Source organism: Notechis scutatus, chromosome 13, assembly GCF_049901735.1.
Source record: "Notechis scutatus isolate UNSWTSFEM ecotype Mainland chromosome 13, rNotScu1.2, whole genome shotgun sequence".
NCBI classification, from domain to species: Eukaryota; Metazoa; Chordata; class Lepidosauria; order Squamata; family Elapidae; genus Notechis; species Notechis scutatus.
Genome location: NC_142021.1, coordinates 3,053,963 through 3,072,815, shown reverse-complemented (window position 1 = coordinate 3,072,815; position 18,853 = coordinate 3,053,963). Strand labels below are relative to the sequence as shown.

General features: G+C 47.0%; 1 protein-coding gene across 1 annotated transcript in view; it reads left to right on the top strand.

Moving 5' to 3' along the window:
• AP1B1 (adaptor related protein complex 1 subunit beta 1) overlaps positions 1-13,979 on the top strand; it is a 29,923-nt gene extending 15,944 nt beyond the window's left edge. Inside the window, exons 12-21 of the mRNA XM_087942664.1 lie at positions 576-674; positions 1,345-1,604; positions 2,836-3,037; positions 4,515-4,655; positions 5,431-5,576; positions 7,421-7,550; positions 8,351-8,435; positions 9,305-9,391; positions 10,935-11,089; positions 13,371-13,979. Of these exons, the coding sequence (XP_087798790.1) occupies positions 576-674; positions 1,345-1,604; positions 2,836-3,037; positions 4,515-4,655; positions 5,431-5,576; positions 7,421-7,550; positions 8,351-8,435; positions 9,305-9,391; positions 10,935-11,089; positions 13,371-13,445 (1,380 nt within the window). The 3' untranslated portion in view covers positions 13,446-13,979. The remainder of the gene's footprint in view (positions 1-575; positions 675-1,344; positions 1,605-2,835; positions 3,038-4,514; positions 4,656-5,430; positions 5,577-7,420; positions 7,551-8,350; positions 8,436-9,304; positions 9,392-10,934; positions 11,090-13,370) is intronic.
• Positions 13,980-18,853: the final 4,874 nt, after the last annotated feature.

Genomic DNA, 18,853 nt, shown 5'->3' with positions numbered 1-18,853 from the left:
ATGAGTGAATGGCATAGAGAGATGATAGACTAATAGATGGATGGTGGGTGAATGAATGGCATAGATAGATGATAGACGAATGGATGGGTGGCTGGCTGGCATAGATAGATGATAGACAGACAGACGGATGGGTGGTTGGGTGGCTGGATGGATGGATGGATGGCATAGATAGATGATAGACTAATAAATGGATGGATGGCAGATGGATGGATGGCATAAATGGATGGATGAGTGAATGGCAGAGAGAGACGATAGACTAAGATGATGGATGGATGGATGGCAGGCATCTATAGATGAGAGACAGACAGACATATAGATAGTAGATAGGTGATAGACTGCTGATGGACAGAAAGACGGATGATAGATAGTAGAGAGGTGACAGAGTGGAAAGCTTGAGGACCGCTGACTTAAGGACATCGGCAGCGAGAAGACCAGTTGTCCGCCAATGGGACAAGGTCTTCCCTCTTGGTCACCTGCGTGGGGGTCCAGCCCCCATCCCCAGTATCTCCTCCCGGGGATCTGCCTTTAGCAAGAAGCCTTCCTTTAACCTCGGATCTGTTTCTTGGCCCGTTCAGGTCCAGCTTCAGCTGCTGACGGCCATTGTGAAGCTCTTTCTGAAGAAGCCCACCGAGACGCAAGAGTTGGTGCAGCAGGTGTTGAGTCTGGCCACGCAGGTAAAGCCCTTCGCCACTCACCCACTGCCAGGGACCCCTTCCTGGCCACCGAAAAACCAGTCCAGAGCCCTCACGGCCCTGTCAGCGCAGGAGAAAAATGAAAAATGTGCCAGAAGTGGGTGGTTTTTTATTTTTTATTTATTTTTTATTTTTTTGGAAAAATACACATAGTCCTTGACTTAAGGCCATTCACGTAACGATCGCTTGAAGTTCCGTTGGACCTGCCTTGGGCCTAAGATTTGAAGCTCCCAAGGTCATAAGGGTGAAAAATGGTCATAAGAGGGGGGAAAACGGTGCTGAGTCCCTTTTACTGGCCGGATGCCCTTCCTGTTGCCAGGGCGGAGTTTTGTTCCGCAGATAAATTCTCATTCTTCCCCGAGAGAGAACTATCTGCTTCTAACTAGGATCGAACTCACAGTTTCCTGATTGCGAGGCCAGAGCGCCACCTCTAGGCCGCCGCTAAATGAACTGTTGTAAATCAGGTGACCCTGGGGATGCTGTCATGTGAAAAATGGTCATAAGTATGAAAAATGGTCATAAGGGTGAAAAAACAGTGCTAAGTCCCTTTTTTCGGGGCAGATGTCACTTCAAACGGTCGCTAAATGAACTGTTGTAAGTCAAGAGCTACCTGTAAATCATTTTTCCCCCTTTTTTCCCCCCAATCTGGTAGGATTCGGATAACCCAGACTTGAGAGACCGGGGCTATATCTACTGGCGCCTTCTCTCCACGGATCCCGTGGCAGCCAAGGAAGTGGTCCTGGCCGAAAAGCCTCTCATATCCGAGGAGACCGACTTGATCGAGCCCACCTTGTTGGATGAGTTGATCTGCTACATCGGCACGTTGGCCTCGGTCTACCACAAGCCCCCCAGTGCGTTTGTGGAGGGGAGCAGGGGCATTGTCCAGAAAAGCCTCCCACCCCGCACAGGCTCGTAAGTCGGAACTCCGAAATCCTCACTTCACTGGTGGGATTCCAATTTTTTTTTTACTACCGGTTCTGTGGGCGTGGCTTGGTGGGATGTGGCTCGGTAGGGCATGGCAGGGAAGGATATTGCAAAATCTCTATTCCCACCCCACTCCAGGGGAAGGTTATCGTTCTGACCCAGGCTACCTGAGACCGTAATTAAGCACACGCTTAGTCCAAACAACGCTCTTTTTATTTCAATGCTGGGAATTATGTGCATTCCCAGTCCCAAACAATCCCTCGAGATAAGCACCCACCTTTCTCTTCTTTGAATGGCTGCCAACAACCAAAGTGCCAAATGAACTGTAGAAAGCCAACCGGAGTACAAAGTCCACACAGAACTTCAAAGTTTAATCCAAACAGAGCGAACGACGTTGCTTCCTGCAAAGGCTCCTGTCCCTTTGCTCCTCCTTTATATCTTATGGGAGGGGCAATACCTCCCAGCCTTACTCCCGAGTCGCCCCTTTTGTCTTAGCTACTCTTGCCTTCTGGCAGCTCGGCTTGTTCCTTGTTCCTCTGCCTCGCTGCTGCCAGATTCTGGAGGCTCCGGAGTCAGCACACAATTCCCAGATGGCCCTGGCGCCATCTTTGTATCGGACACAGGACCATTGTCTGAGTCCTCCCCAGACTCCCAGACTAGCCCATGTTCTTCCCCACTGTCCGATTCTGCTGCCGTCTCCGCAGGCTGCCGATGGACCACAACAATTACTGCAAAGTCCCCATTCCCTCCCCACCCCACTAACCTTCTTTCCAGCTCCGTTCTCCTGTGCAGGGCAACAAAAGAAGACCCAGCCGATCAGCTGTGGGTGTGGCTTGGTGGGCGTGGTGTTCTGTGGGCGTGGCTTGGTGGGCATGGCAGGGGAAGTATACTGCAAAATCCCCCTTCCCTCCCCACCCCACTAACCTGCTTTCCAGCTCCGTTCTCCTGTGCAGGGCAACCAAAGGAGACCCAGCTGATCAGCTGGGACTCGATGGGAGGCAGAGAAGAGATGGGGTTGGCGGGGCCAGTCAGAGGCGGTTTTGGCCGGTTCTCCCGAACTACTCCAAATTTCTGCTACCGGTTCTCTAGAACCGGTCAGAACCGGCTGAATATCGCTTCTGCCTCACTCAATCCATCGGTTGCCTGACTCGCATTCAAACGAGTGCCCGTTTTTTTCCGTTGAAAACCTGCTGTCTCCCCCCCCCTGCCATTCAAACAGCAGCGAGAGTGCCGAGAGCCCAGACCCGGTGTCCGCCGGAGTGCCGCCTTCGGAGCAGCCGGCCGTCATCCCCACCCAGGGGGATCTCTTGGGGGATCTGTTGAACCTTGATCTTGGGCCCCCGGTCAGCAGCCCTCCCGTTGCTACCTCGTCGGTGCAGATGGGAGCCGTCGATCTTCTTGGTGGGGGCTTGGATAGTCTGGTAAGTTCTCTTAAACACACACACACACACACACACACACACACGGTTGGTGGCCCACCAAATCCTGAGAAGCTTTTGCAAAAGAAAAAAATCGTTTGTTTTAAAAAAAAGGATCCAGAGGTTGCACATTTCTCTCAACTTACAAGAGAAGTCCCTGCAAGTGAAAATGTCATTGCAGTAAAATAATAATAATAATAATAACGCAGTTGAGTATTTTTTTTTTCTTGCATAGAGAATCCCCCAGAGGCTGCCAGGCTTTTGAAAAGAAAAGAAAAATTCTGCAAATTTCTCTGAAAGTTCATAGTTTTCCATTCCATTCCATATATTCTATTATATTCCATTCTAATTTTATTCTATTCTTTTTCTATTTTCTATATCCTATTCTATTCTATTTCTATTCTATTCTGTTCTTTTTCTATATTCTATATTCTGTTCTGTATTTTATTGTGTTCTGTTCTATATTCTATTCTGTTCTGCATTCTGTTCCATTCTGTTCCATTCTACATTTCCATTCCGTTCCGTATAGTCTATTCCGCTCAGTTCCATATAATCCATTCCATGTTTTCTGCTCTGTTTATTTTTCATACATTTTATTGATTTGTACCCCGCCTTTATTATTATTTTTTATTTTACCAATAACTCAAGCAGCATACATCCCTAACACTCCTTCCTTCCTCCTGTTTTTCCCCACAATCACCAGCTATAGAGTTGGTTTGGGCTGAGAGAGCGTGACTGGCCCAAAGCTCCTTTCATGGCCAAGGCAGGACTTGAACTCATGGCCTTCTGTTTTCTAGCCTGATGCCTTAACCACTAGACCAAATTGGCTTTTTCTCTCCCGTTCCATCATTTCGTTTCTGTTCTGTTCCGTCCTATCCTGTCCATTCTGTTCTGTTCTTAGTTTTAGATTCGTCTTGATTAGGGGCTGGCAAAAGCTAACTTGTTGGTCGATGCCAACTTCCAGGTTTTGCCCAGAATGTCTAAGAATGGCACACACACACACAAACACACACACACCAGGGAGGCTGTTCTGTAGCACGTGGGCTAGCTTTCCCGTGTTGTGACGCTGAGCAAACTAACTTTTCACCCCACCCCACCCCTTGTCTCTCTTCTCCCCTTCCTGGCCTGCCTCTCTCCCTCCCTCTCTTTCTCTCTCTCTCTCGCTCTTTTCTTTCACTCCCTACTGCTGCTGCTGTTCTCCTCTTCGCCTCCTGCTTCTCTCCTTTCAAGATGGGGGAAGAACAGGAAGGGGTAGGTTTCAGCTCTCCTTCCTCCTTTTCAAGAACGGGCCTCGCGTGTCCGTGAGCGTGACCACTCCCTCGTCCTCTCCCCCTTTGGCAAACTGGGTGGGGCATGGCTAGGTGGGTGGGCCTATGATATGAGGTAGGGTTCTTTGTTTGATAGGGGATGGATTTGCAATAGCTTCCCCCCACCCCCTTTTTTTTTCCGACGAGCACCACGAACTTTCGTTCTCCTGCAGATGGCAGGGCCGAGTTTTGCAGCTCCCAATACCGTCATGCCCTCAAACCTGGGAGGACTCCTCGGCGGGGGGCTGGGAGACCTCTTCGACCTGGCCGGAGGTGTGAGCAACCTGTCGGGCTCCCACGTCGCTCCCAAAACCGTGAGTAGCTTTTCCTCTGGTAGGATCCCCCCTGAAGCCAAAGATGGCGGCAGCCCCTTGTAGCCCTCGCCGGCCAGAGACTTTGCTGGGGGCAGCTTGGCCAAGCTTGCAGAAACCATCTCTGGAGTATGTGCCTAAACAAGGTTGAATCATGGCAACTGGGCCAAACTCTTGTTCATCTGAGATGTTTCGCTGCTCATCCAAGCCGCGTCATCAAATCAGAGGAAAATTAGTTAGGCAGAGACTCGTCTTGGGTGAACAAGAGTTTGGTCCAGTTGGCACAGTTCAACCTTTAGACCACCCGGTTGGTTGAGTCTTCACAGAGATACCTCTGGTGTCAGCCTTGGAAGCCATATTTTTACTTGGAGGCTTCGAGGCTGCCACATTCACTGCCTGGGAATTTGGGAGGGGGGATTTCCTAGTGGGGCAAAAGATTAGGCACAACAATCTTTTCTCAGAGAGTCAAGGACATGTTGCCCTGCACCTGGAGGGAAACATTTGGAGGGATGTCTCCAGGTTGAGATGAAGATTTGATTGGGCCGTGTGATGGACTGATGGGTGCAGGGGATGGATGGTTGATTTCTCTTTTGGGAAGGGGAAACCCAGAACTCTCCGATTCAGGTTTCCCCAGATGTGCCGATATGAGAACTCTAATAAAATGGAACTTTGAGGAATTGTTTGTCTCGGAGTTTGTTGGTTTGGAGTTGGTTTAGTTGGAAGGCTGACATCTGAAGGACCTTGGTGGCCAAGCCTTGAGCGTCCTCTCTGGTTTTAGGTGTGGCTCCCTGCAGTAAAGGCCAAAGGCCTGGAAATCTCAGGAACGTTCAGTCGCCGGGCTGGTTCCCTCTCCATGGACATCACGTTGTCCAACAAAGCCTTGCAGGTCATGTCGGATTTTGCCATCCAGTTCAACCGGAACAGGTAAGAAACTTCCCCCCCACGCATCTGTTGGGCAGCCTCTGATGATGATCGACTTTCTCCTGAGCGGTTGGTTCAATGATGCCAAACCCTCTAAGAAGTTGGCTGAAGAGGCTGACCTGGCAGGCTGGCCTACTCCAACCCCCAGAATCCCCAGCCAGCCACGTTGGAGAAGGCTGTTCTAAATGGAGACCCACATCTCAATAATTCTCACCCTTTGTTTCCTGGTTTAATTGCCTGATTTAAATCCACCTGGAGTTGAAAGTCCCCAAGTTTTAAACTTGCCAAGTTTGAAGACTCCTGATCTATCACCTATCATCTATCTATCTATCTATCTATCTATCTATCTATCTATCTATCTATCTATCTATCTATCATCTCTCTCTCTCCGTACCTACCTACCTATTTACCTATCAATATATCTATCTTATCAATCTATGTATCTATGTACCTATGTATCTATCAATCTAATATCTATCATCTATCAATCTATCTATCTATCTCAAGGGTCTTCAAACTTGGCAAATTTAAGACAGGTGGGCTTCAACTCCCAGAATTCCTGAGCTGACATGACTGGAGGAGGAATTCTGGGAGTTGAACCCAAGTCTTTCAGCTGCCAAGTTTGAAGACCCTGATCTATCACCTATCTATCATCTCCTCTCCATACCTACCTGCCTATTTTCCTATCTATCTATCTATCTATCTATCTATCTATCTATCTATCTATCTATCTATCTATCTATCTATCTATCTATCTATCTATCTATCATTTATCTATGCATGTATCTATCATCTGTCACAAGGGTCTCCAACCTTGGCAAGTTTTAAGACTTGTGGACTTCAACTCCCAGAATTCCTGAGCTGACATGACTGGAGGAGGAATTCTGGGAGTTGAAGTCCACAAGTCTTAAAGCTGCCAAGTTTGAAGACCCCCCCTGGTCTAGACCAGTATTTCTCAACTTTGGGGACTTTAAGACGAGTGGACTTCAACTCCCCGAATTCCAAGGTTGGGAAAAACTATAGACACTTCCAGGAATATAGAAGCATTGTTGCTGGTTGGGTCTCGATAAGTAGTGGTTGAAAATCAGAGCATCTTCTTGGGGTGCATTTGACAGCAACTCCTGGGGCAGCTGGGGAAAAATTTTCAGGAAGCTCCACCTTACAGGAAATCAGTGCCAGGCAATTTGACCCCATAAAGGAAGGTCATAATCTATATATATATATATATAAAAGCAAAAAATACCACTCATGCATCATCACAAAATCTCCAGAACCGTAAAGCCTACAAACTTGAAATTTGGCATGTATGTTCCTCTTGGCTTCTAGGGGCTCACTAAGAAAGGATTTTTCAAAATGACCATCAGAGCATTTAGTATTTCCTATATTATTATTATTAAAACGCTCTGATGCTAAGGAGTTCTACTCTCCCTCCCCACCTGAAAAGAAATCTGCTCCAAAAGCAAAACACAAGCAGAGGAGAGGAGTTTCGGTTTCAGTTTCACAGCACCAAGCAGGTTTAGTACAGAACAGTTGAGCTAAGCCACGCCCAGGCTCCTTGCTGTCTCCTTGCTCACACAGCAAATACTGTTTCAGTTTCCAAACAGCCCTCAACTCTCTCACACACTGACAGGACTCTAGACAGATGAATACCGATGGATGCTGGTAGGCAGAGGCAGAATTTTTCCCCCTTATTTTCCTCCTCAAAAACTAAGCCCGACCACATAGTTTCGTAGCGAAGCACAGGGATCCAGCTAGTTGGTTTTTATAGCGCTGTCTTGTGTTGAAACTGCCACCCACCAATGTATGGCTTGCCTACCTCTCTCTCTCTCTGGCCATATTCTCTCCAGCTTCGGTTTGGCCCCTGCTGCCCCTCTGCAAGTCCACACCCCTCTCGCCCCCAACCAGAACGTGGAGATCTCTCTTCCCCTCAACACCGTCGGTTCAGTCATGAAGATGGACCCCCTGAATAATCTCCAGGTGAGCCCGAAGGGGCAGCAGAGGAGAAGGAAGGAAGGGAGGGTCTTTTAAGAGGCCAGGCAGCAGGGATGCGGGGAAGGGCTGCAGCTCAGCCAGGCGCGGCGGGAGGGCCCAAGATCTTTGGGAATGGCATCTTTGGGGAGAAAGGGGTGGGTGTACCTCACGGGGAGCAGCCTCCCTCTAAACACCTGGAGCCAGTTTGGTATAATGGTTAAGCCGCTGGCTAGAAACTGGGTGACAGTGAGTTCTAGTTCCACCTCAGGCATGAAAGCCAACTGGGTGACTTTGGGCCAGTCACCAGGAGACTGTGAGTTCTAGTTCCACCTCAGGCATGAAAGCCAACTGGGTGACATTTGACCAGTCACCAGGAGACTGGGAATTCTAGTTCCACCTTAGGCATAAAAGCCAACTGGGTGACTTTGGGCCAGTCACCAGGAGACTGTGAGTTGTAGTTCCAGGTATGAAAGCCAACTGGGTGACTTTGGGCCAGTCACCAGGAGACTGTGAGTTCTAGTTCCACCTCAGGCATGAAAGCCAACTGGGTGACATTTGACCAGTCACCAGGAGACTGGGAATTCTAGTTCCACCTGAGGCATAAAAGCCAACTGGGTGACATTGGGCCAGTCACCAGGAGACTGTGAGTTCTAGTTCCACCTCAGGCATGAAAGCCAACTGGGTGACTTTGGGCCAGTCACCAGGAGACTGTGAGTTCTAGTTCCACCTCAGGCATGAAAGCCAGCTGGGTGACATTGGGCCATTTCTCAATGGGCTTGAAATGTTTTCTGTCTTTTTGTTTTCAGGTGGCTGTGAAAAATAATATTGATGTCTTCTACTTCAGCACCCTGTATCCTCTGTACATTCTCTTCGTGGAAGACGGGAAAATGGGTAAGCCGAAGGCTCGGTGGGTGGAAAATTCTCCAAATTACAGGTACTCCTTGACTTACGACCACAATTGAGCCCAGAATTGATGTCACGAAGTGAGAAATTGGTTAAGTGAATTTTGCCCTGTTTTCCTTGCCACATTCGTTAAGTGAATCGCTGCAGTTGTTAAGTGAGTCAGATGGTCCTTAAGTGAATCCGGCTTTCCCCCTTGACTTTGTTTGTCAGAAGGTCACAAAACGGGATCAGGTGAGCCTGCAAACCATCATAAATATAAGCCAGTTTGCCAAGCATCCGAATTTTGATCACATGACCACAACAATGCTACAACAGTCACAAGTGTGGAAAAACAGTCCTAAGTTGTAACTTTGAATAGTCACTAAATGAATGGTTGTAAGTTGACCCTCAAGCGCCAGGAGATCCCGGCGGATCAAATGGGAAAAAAAGGTTTATTGTCAGCTCTTAAGATCTGCACAAGAATCTGAACTACTAACAGCCAAGGGAAATTAGCGGAAGGCAAGAGTCGAAAGAAGGCAAGAAACTTAGATCTCTTGTGGGCTCACGAGGACTCAGGGCTGCTGACGTGCTTGACGCCTCCCTCCCTTGGGCTTAGCCTGGTCATCTCCTACAGGGACACCGTAAACTGGTCGTAAACTGCAAGGACCGGTCATAAGTCACTTTATTCCAGTGCCCTTGCCACTTTGAACCTTCGCTAAGCGAATGATCGTAAATCAAGAACTACCTGTATATCCTTGTTGGGTTTTATGTTTTTTGTTTTGGGAGGGGGGCACCGATACATGTGAGAGCAGTCGAGCCTGACTTGCCACTTCTAAATTCTTGTTTTCGACTTCCTTTTTTTTTTTTTTTCCGGCTAGAACGGCAGATATTCCTGGCCACGTGGAAAGACATTCCCAACGAGAACGAGGCCCAGTTCCAAATTAAAGACTGTCCGCTTAGCGCAGGTGAGACAAGAATAAGGCTACGCCGATCCTTTCCAGCTGTTAGAAACGTCTGTCTTGAATACGGATGGAATCTGAGCCCATTGCACAGAATGGGCTGTTCCAGCCAGACCCGCAAATGGTTTTGAATTTAAGAAATAAAACAGACTGGAACCCGGAAACGTTTTTCCGAGATGCTAGCAGGGAGGGAGCCATTCTGATCCAGCAATCCTTTTTTTGGATGCTGCTGCAGCCGCTTTCTTAAAAAGCATATCTAAAGCCCCTTTTGTCGAGCCCCAGGCCAGGAGTCACTCTTTCAAAAAATGTTCAAACTTTGTTCTAAAAATACGCCTGCCAAACGTTGGAAATGTAATCAGACTCCAGGTACTTATTGTCATATGTGGTGGACATGTGCGAAGGCAAGAAAATAATAATAATCATCTGGATGAAAAGGCATATGTGGTTAGAAAACGATAATTAAGCACCGTAAAGCCAGAAATAGTTTTTGTTAAGTATAATACTACAAAGTTACAACCAAGGCACTACATATTTAATATTTCATGTGTTAACAGCAATTGTATTTGCACAGCACTGGGAAAATGAGGACACCGCCCACCCCGGATGAAAATATAATTCAGAAAATATTAGACTGTGCAGAGATGGATAGAGCGACATTAAAAATAAAATATAAAGCAGATACAGAATATTGCTCAACGTGGGATATGTTTTAGGTGGAAATTAGAAAAAGAAAGATTATTACCATGTTAAAGATGAGTTATGACTATGACAATAAATAAGATAACATAATTATCATAATGATAATTACAATTTTTATTATTACTATTATTATCAGGACATTTGTTATTTCTCTGTGAGTAGCGCAGTAGCCTGGAGGTGGAGCTCTCGCCTCACAATCAGGAGGCTGTAAGTTCGATCCTCGTTAGAGGCATAATATTTCTCTCTCTGGGCACAATGAGAATATATCGGCTGCATATAACTCCACATTGGCGACAGGAAAGGCATCTGGTCAGTCAACATTTGGCTCCATTCAGTTGCCCAGACTTCACCCGGCAAGGGATTATGGGGTCATTAAAAGGAGATGGTGATGATTTGTTATTTGTAAAACGAAATAAACCCAGACAATACACTGTTTTCGAAGTATCTACCGTGTTTCCCTGAAAATAAGACCTATCCGGAAATAAGTCCTAGCCTGATTTTTGTAAGCATGTGCCTAATATAAGCCCTACCCCAAAAATAAGCTCTCGTGAAGATCATTATTGGCCCGGGAAGGTGGGAGGCACGACCAGCACAAGGCGTGGCAAGTGCATGGAGAGAGCCGGCCCAGCGGTAGTTCTCCCACTCCCATTGGTCCCCACGTTCGCTGCCTCCTGTACATGGAAAAAAAAGCTGAAAATAAGCCCCGGTGCTTATTTTGGAGCCCCCCCCCCAAAAAAAAATATATAAGACCGGGTCTTATTTTAGGAGTAACACGGTATGCATAATTAAAATATAAAATAAAATGATATTTTTTATTTTAAAAGATGGCTTCTTTTTTTGGTTTGGACAGATGCCGCGAGCAGCAAGCTGCAAGGTAACAATATCTTCACCATCGCCAAGAGGAATGTGGAAGGACAGGACATGTTGTACCAGTCCCTCAAGCTCACCAACGGCATTTGCGTCCTGGCTGAGCTGAGAATTCAGCCCGGGACTCCTAACTTCACGGTAGGGCTTCCTCTCCTGGCCCAGTTGGGTGGGGAGTCCATCAATTCGGGGCGTCCTTTCTTTCCCGCCTTTTTTTGCTCTAGGTTTCTTTTCATCCATTCGACCGATGGATTCATTCCACAATTGTTATTAGTTGATCAAACTATATAGCGTACGGGCAGTCCGGGGCTTAACAACGGTTTGTTTAGTGAGCATTGGACGTTACGGCGGCACTAAAGGAAGTGACTCGCGGCCGTTTTTCACCCTTAACAACCATGGAAGCATCCCCTGGTCAAGCCATTTACATTTGGGGTGTCAGGGCTCCAACATATCCACCCCCCATTCAAATCATAAGTCTCTAGCCGCATCTCTCAAAGTAAAAAAAAAAATTGATTTATTAGGAGTGACCATGTCGGCGTTACCTGGGTGCAGCCGACACTAAGATACATCATTCATTTCCCCTTTGACCCTGGTATTTCCCCCACCCCCTGGATGTATATTCTCCAATGGGACACATCCATAGCCAAGAGTCATCAATCACGGTCTCCAGTAATAATCTTGCCTGCCAACAGCTTCGGCTGCCTAGCAATTATCTGAAGCATTTAAGGAATGCACTGCTTTTCCCTACTTCCTTTCTGCTGGCAACTAAAAAGACCAAAGGAGTATTTTTTTAGTTGACATTGGGTGCTTGGCAACTTGACTCATATTTATGACGGTGTCAGCGTTTCTCTTCCCTCTCTCCCCCCGCCCTCCCCGGGATCCACAGGATCATCTTTTGCAAAGTCAACAGGAGAAGCCAGGTTCACTTAACCGTGAGACTTTGCCGGTGTGGTCCGGTTAACTAATTAGTAAAGAGGGGTAAAGGCGGTCCTCAACTTAAGACGTCATTTGAGCCAAACATTTCCGCCGCAAGCAACGTTTGTTGGTTCGGCCAATTTTGCCCCCTCCCCCGGTTTTTAACGACCTTCCTTGCCGCAGTTGTTAGGGGAAATTGTGCCCTCGTTAAATTAGCAACAGGGTTCTTCAGTGAATCTGTTTTCCTTGTTGGCTTTTGTCGGACGGTCGCCAAAGGGGATCGCCTGGCCCACGGGACCGTCATAACTACGAGTCGGTTTGCCAAGCGTCCTAATTTGGCTCACAAGGCGATCAATGGTCGTAAGCGTGAAAAACAGTCGCAAGTCGCTCTTTCCTGCGCCGTTGGGAACCCGGAACGGTCGCTAAACGAACTGTTGCAACTCAAGAACTGCCTGGAGTTTCCTCCCTGACTTTCTTTTCCCCTTGGGGATGGCAATGTAATCTCTTTCTTTTTTCTTTTTTCTTTTTGTGTTGTTTCCTTCTGTTCCGTTGCTGCCTGGCCATCGGCCCCTCCCTCGGGCCTGCCCCCCCCTCAACTTACAGGATCTAGAGGTTAGCTGGATACCTTTGCTTCTCTCCTTTCCCCATTTTTGGCAAGCCATCCACTCTTTTTCTCACCAGGGATACTCATGAGGTCCCAGTCTGGCTTTCTTAACACCCCTGGCTGCACAAATGCATTTCCTGGTGTTTTTTGGGGTTGGTTCAGGACGGGCAATTGCAGAGCACTGAAATTTACTGTCAGACCTGCCACATCTGATCTCCTTGGAAAGTGAAACCCTCGACTCCCATTTGGTCGAACTGAAAAGGCACTTTTACTAAGAGACGCCGGGTGGAACCTGACGTTCCCGCGCATCCATACAGATAGTCCTCGACTTACCACAGTCCACTTAGTGACCGTTGGAAGTGACCCAAGGTGCCGGAAAAAGCGATGTATGGCCCTTTTTTTCACACTTAATGACCGTTGGCAGCATCCCGAAGGATCACGGCCCGAGACCATTTCAGACGGAGGGAAGGGGCTGTCCAGTCTCTTCTTTAAAAGCCTCCAAAGTCGTCAGGGAAGCCCGGTTCACTTAACAACCATGTTGCTAATTTAACAACCGCACTGATTCTCTTAACCAACACGCCGAGAAATGTCCCCCCAAAAACTGGGACATAATTTCTCACTTAGCAACCTAAATTCTGAGCTCCGTTGTGGCTTTAAGTCAGAGACTACCTCCAGTATTCTCTTCTATCCATAAACAATAGTCGGTTTGTTCACAACTTTTCACTTGCTTTTCGCTTTCCGCTCTGAACGGTGTGGCCGAACCTTTTAATCTTCGAGCTTTTTCTGGGGGGGACCCTCCCTGCCCCACCCCTCTGCATTTGGACCCCACTTCTGATTTACTAACCCCTCCGCCTCCGAGGACTCCCATCCGCCACTCCTCACCCCCTCCTTCTTCCCTTGCAGCTCTCTTTGAAGTGTCGTGCTCCCGAAGTCACCCAGCACATTTTCCAAGCTTACGAAACCATCCTGAAAAACTGAGGCTGCCCGGTCGTCCTTCCTCCAGAGCAGCGGCGACGGAAAACTCAACGGGGACCAAGTTGTGGCAAACAAAAAACACACCAAAATTCCACCCCTCCCCAAAAAAACCACCACCCATCCCTATTCACCCCACTCCACCCTGTTTGGAAGACCGATATTTTGGGGGATCAGACGGCTGGCACACGGTCAAGCTTTTGCGAGCGGCTGGAACGGAGTCCCCTGCGGAAGTCGGAAAACGGAGCAGCAGGGGTGGGGTGAAGGAGATCCGGCTCCCTATTTTTGTGTGTGTGTGCGTGTGTGTGTGTGCGCGCATGTGTGTGTGTGTCAAAGCCTGCTGTGTTCCTCTACTGAGGCCGCCCTTGTGTCCTTGAGGCGCTTTGCGTGTTGAAAACACAGGCTGCGCGAGCGCCGCGTTGCAGCTGCAGCTGGGAAACGTTTCCCGGCATCCTTCGGCATCTCCTCATGCTGGTCTCGCTATTCTCCCACCTACATCAATAAATAAAATCAATGATGACCACCTCCAGAGAAGAAAAACTCTGTTTCTGTTTTGTTACTGGGCGTGAAAGGCCACTTGGGTGTAGATCACATGGGGTGTCAAACTTGAGGCCTGCGGGCCGGATCCAGCCCATAGAGTGCTTAGATATGGCCTGCGGTGCTGCCCTGGAAACAGTGAAGGAATGGCCCATGGTGCCTCTTCCAGTGAAAACGGAGCTCAGAACAGTTGTGTGGCTCTCTCAAGCTCTGTTTTGTTCTGTGCTAGATTTTCCCAAAAAGCACTAAGCCAACTCTTGAGTCCCGGCAAAACCTGTTTTATTCAATAAATGTGAATGTATTGCATTCACGTTCAGCCAAGGGCCTGGAAAACAGTCTTGCAAAGATGTAATTATTAGCTCAGACCTTGTCTATCTTGGAAAAGCTGCCCGGTAAATACTTCCACACACAGTGCTGACAAGGAAGGGCTGGGCACAAAGTGTCTAGGTTACACAGACAGATCTTCACAAGGCTGGAATGAACTAATTGTTTCCTGCAAAAGCCCCCTCCCCTTTTGCTCCTCTCTTAATCCCGATGGGAGGGGCCGTTCACCATCCACCTGTGGCTTTACTCCCACGTCGACCCTGAGTTCGTAATTGTGCCTTCCTTTTGGCAGCTGCTGGTTCCAGAAGCTGCCCCGCCTCACTGCTGTCTGAGCCCGAAGGCAGCTGATGACTGCCAGCCTGCCCTGGCCCCATCTCTGCCTCTGATGCAGAGCCCTCGTCCAAACCTTCCTCACCTCCAGGACTGGCCCGGGTTCCTCCCAAAACATCCTCATTGTCTGACTCTGCTGCCAGCTCCGTCAGCCGCCGGTGGGCCACATGTTTTTGGCTGTGACGGCCTCCTGCAGCCCTCTGCCAGCGAAAACTGAGTTCAGAGGGCTGCAGGATGTTGAGCTGGCCATGCCTGCCCTGGGCACACACCCACTCAGCCCGCCTGAGGTCAAACACCACCCTGTTGCGGCCCTTAATGAAACCAAGTTCGTCACTCTGGTGTAGATGAAGCTATAACTAGGTTAGTTTCTGTTAGCCAAGCATCGGGAGGAATCCAGTAAGCCAGGAGTCCCCAACGCCTGGGCTGCAGCCCACGAACAGGCTGTGTCCTGTTTGAAACTGGGCCGCTCAGGGGATGGGGAAGCGTCTAACGTGCCAGTTGTGGCTGCCATGTTTTTTAACCCTTTCCTTACAGGCGTCCCCGAATCTTCTTGGTTTAACCGTCTCATCGTGGATAACTGGATTTTTTGCAGCCTACCCAAAAATATATATATATATATATCTCATTCCTATTTTGATTCAGTATTGCACAAAGACTAATGTGATCTTTTCCTTTGGCAAGAAAGAACGTATTTTTCTTTTTTTAATCTGATTTGGGTTGTTTTTTTTTTGCCAGAGTCAACATTTTCTTCCTCTTGATGAGCTTTTGTGCCAAAAAAAAAAAAAGCAGGAAAAGAAAATGCTATTCTCAGCTTGAGACAATCAAGTGATTTTTCAGAAGCTGCTACCTCAAAGGTTTCTGTCAATCAATTTTCAATTTGGAATAGAGCTGTAAGGGACCTTGGAGGACATCTAGTCCAACCCCCTGCTCAAGCAGGAGGACCTATACCATTTCAGACAAGTGGCTGTCCAGTCTCTTCTCTCCTTGATTAGTTTCCAGGTCTATATTCAGAATGTGTTCAGATTCATTTGGCAGTTGCCTGCTTTTTAAATCAGTGCAAATAAATAAAAGGAGGAATTCCTTTACAAATGCTAGAATTTACCCAACAAAGGAGACTTAAATTATAATTTGCAATTACAGCTGGGGAAAAACAAGCCAGTTTCGGGGTTCTTATTTTGTTGCTGGGTTTCCCTCCAAAATTAAACCTGAAGAAGAAACCACAATTGCGTATTGCAGGCAGTCCACCACTTCCTAGCAATTTTCTTGAGTCATCCAGAGGTCATCCAAATTTCCCATCTGGGAACCTGGATGTTTCCCAGGGGCCTCTCTCTCTCAAAAAGAGAGAGAGAGAGAGAAATGCACGTTGCTTTTGTTCACTAGCTTCGCAGGACCAATTCTAGCATCCATAATGGAGTGCTTTGTCTTCACTTATTTATTGGCATCGATTTAAAAAAGCACCCAAACTGCCAAACAACTCTTGAGCACTCGGTTTTCTGGAAAGAAAGAAAAAAATGAGAACACTAAAAGAAAAGAACAAAAAGATGGATGGTCCAATAAAAGAAACGTGGTACAAAGAGAACAAGATCTCACCAGCCAGCCACTTCGAAAGCCTGGGAAAACAAATGCAGTTTTTAGTGCTTTGTGGTTCTGCCAGCCTTCTGCCTGTTTGTCCTACACAATGGTTGTTGTAGTCCTTACATTGTATGTTGTAGTAGAAGATTCCTTTTTTTTCTTCTCCTTCTGGGGTTGCTGGATTTTTTGTTCTGCTTGGGATGTTTGGAAGGGCTTGAGTCGGCTTGTATGCTACACTGATCCCATGTGGTTGGTGGTTTCTGAGACATTCTTCAATTCAAACATTTTTTTCTTAGGTTATTAAGTATTATACAAAATGCAAAAGTAAAGAAGGGAACAATGAGGAGGAAAGGGAAAGGTGGAAGAGAAGGGAGGAAAGGTAAGGAAAAGGAAAGGAAAAAAATGCAGTGACTTCCAACTCTCTCTCTTGCAGTAGAATAAGGCGTTAGCATCAAATCACAGTTATTTGTTTTTCCGTAGTAATATGAACGAGTCATTTCTATTAAAAAATCTATCCATCTCATCTATAAAAACCCAAAGTCGAAATTACATTCTTTTCCACATCAAGCATGAAATTCAGAAGTGGAAACAAAAGTACTTCTTTAATCAGAGGATAGAAGCAACTTAGAACTAAGGAGAAATTTCCTGACAGTTGGAACAATTAACCAGTGGAACAACCTGCCTCCAGAAGTTGTAAATGCTCCAACACTGGGAGTTTTTAAGAAGGGATTGGATAACTATTTGTCTGAAGTGGTGTAGGATTTCCTGCCTAAGCAGGGGGTTGGACTAGAAGACCTCCAAGGTCCCTTCACTTGAGACTTTCAAGAAGAGATTGGACTGCCATTTGTCAGAAATGGTGTAGGGTCTCCCACTTGGGGGGGTTGGACTAGATGACCTACAAGGTCCCTTCCAACTCTGATTATCTGTTACCTTCCAACTCTGTTCTGTCCTAGTCAGTTTTGCCATTTCAGCCGGCTCCACCGACTTCTGCAACCATTCTTGGTTTCTGAGATATTTTTGATGTGTGGCAGTTGTAATTCTTTGTAGGGTTTGGGTTGGTTGTGTTGTATTGCGTTGGGATGAGTGGCCAGGGACTTTTTAATGCTGTTATATTTGCTCATCAGCAGGGCTTAGAGAATGAAGCCAGGTTCGGAAGGCTTCCTTGGTTATTTTCCTTCCTTTTTTGTGTGTTTTGCCAGCCTCGCTTCCTTGGCTCCCTGGCAGGAGACGAGGGTGTTTCAAGTGCCAGCCTGATTTTTGTCTTTTTATAGCTGCGATAATTAAATCATTTCATTAACCACCGACTGAAGGCTCCAAGCTGCTCTCCTCAACACTCTTGTGGTGCTGGGGGTCTCCAGAACAGACATCGCTGGCAAGAATTAAGTTGTGATTGCTGATGGCAGCAGCTGGGCCTCGAGGGGGGTGTTGAGCAGCGTCCCCTGAGAATGCCAACTGCTGTCTGAATCACCACCACAAGGCAATGTTTCTGCACCTTGGCAACCTTAAGAGGTGTGGACTTCAGCTCCCAGAGCTCTCCAGCCATCTGCGTCAGTCAAGGACTTACCTGTAAACCATAGCAATAGCCCTTAGACTTATAGACCGCTTCACAGTGCTTTACAGCCCCTCTCTCTAAGCGGTCTACAGAGTCAGCACATTGCCCCCAACCATCCGAGTCTTCATTTTACCTACCTTGGAAGGAGGGAAGGCTGAGTCCACCTTGAGCTGGTCAGCATCAAACTGCTGATCTGCTGGCAGAGTTAGCCTGCAATACTATGCACCAAGGAAGGAAGGAAGGAAGGAAGGAAGGAAGGAAGGAAGGAAGGAAGGAAGGAAGGAAGGAAGGAAGGGTGGAATGAATGAATAAATGAAGGAAGGAAGGAAGGAAGGAAGGAAGGAAGGGAAGGAAAGAAAGAAAGAAAGAAAGAAAGAAAGAAAGAAAGAAAGAAAGAAAGAAAGGAAAGAAAGGAAAGAAAGAAAGAAAGAAAGAAAGAAAGAAAGAAAGAAAGAAAGAAAGAAAGAAAGAAAAAGAAAGAAAGAAAGAAAGAAAGAAAGAAAGAAAGAAAGAAAGAAAGAAAGAAAAGCAATAACAATAACATTTAGATTTCTATACTGCTTCCCAGTGCTTTCCAGCCCTCTCTAAGCGGTTTAGTGGGTCCTCATTTTACCCACCTCGGAAGGAGGGAAGGCTGAATCCACCTTGAGCCGGTCAGAATCGAACTGCTGGCTAATAATTCTTGATTGGGTTCCATAACGGGAGGGGCAGTTTTCTGGGACACTAAAGTTTTGCCCCTTAATCAATCCCAGGATCTTTTTTTAAAACAACAAGAAGGCCTGGAAAAGTTTGAAAATCCCTATTTCATACTTCATACTATTCTACTGTATTTCTCTAGATTCTCTCGCTCATTATCTTTTCGTCTAAAACCTTTGTCAAAAATTATTATCTTTCCTCCCACAGGAGCTGTTCAATCGTATTTATTTCTCTTCTCACTAAATTTTTGAAGCAGGTTATATATTCCGCATTTCGGCCATGGTCACATCATAGCTTTATTGTAAGACAATGACAACCCATTCCACTCCTATTGACCTTCACTCTGTAATTGACTGCTTTCATACACTGGATTAAAGTTTTCTTTAACGTGCGTCATAATTTT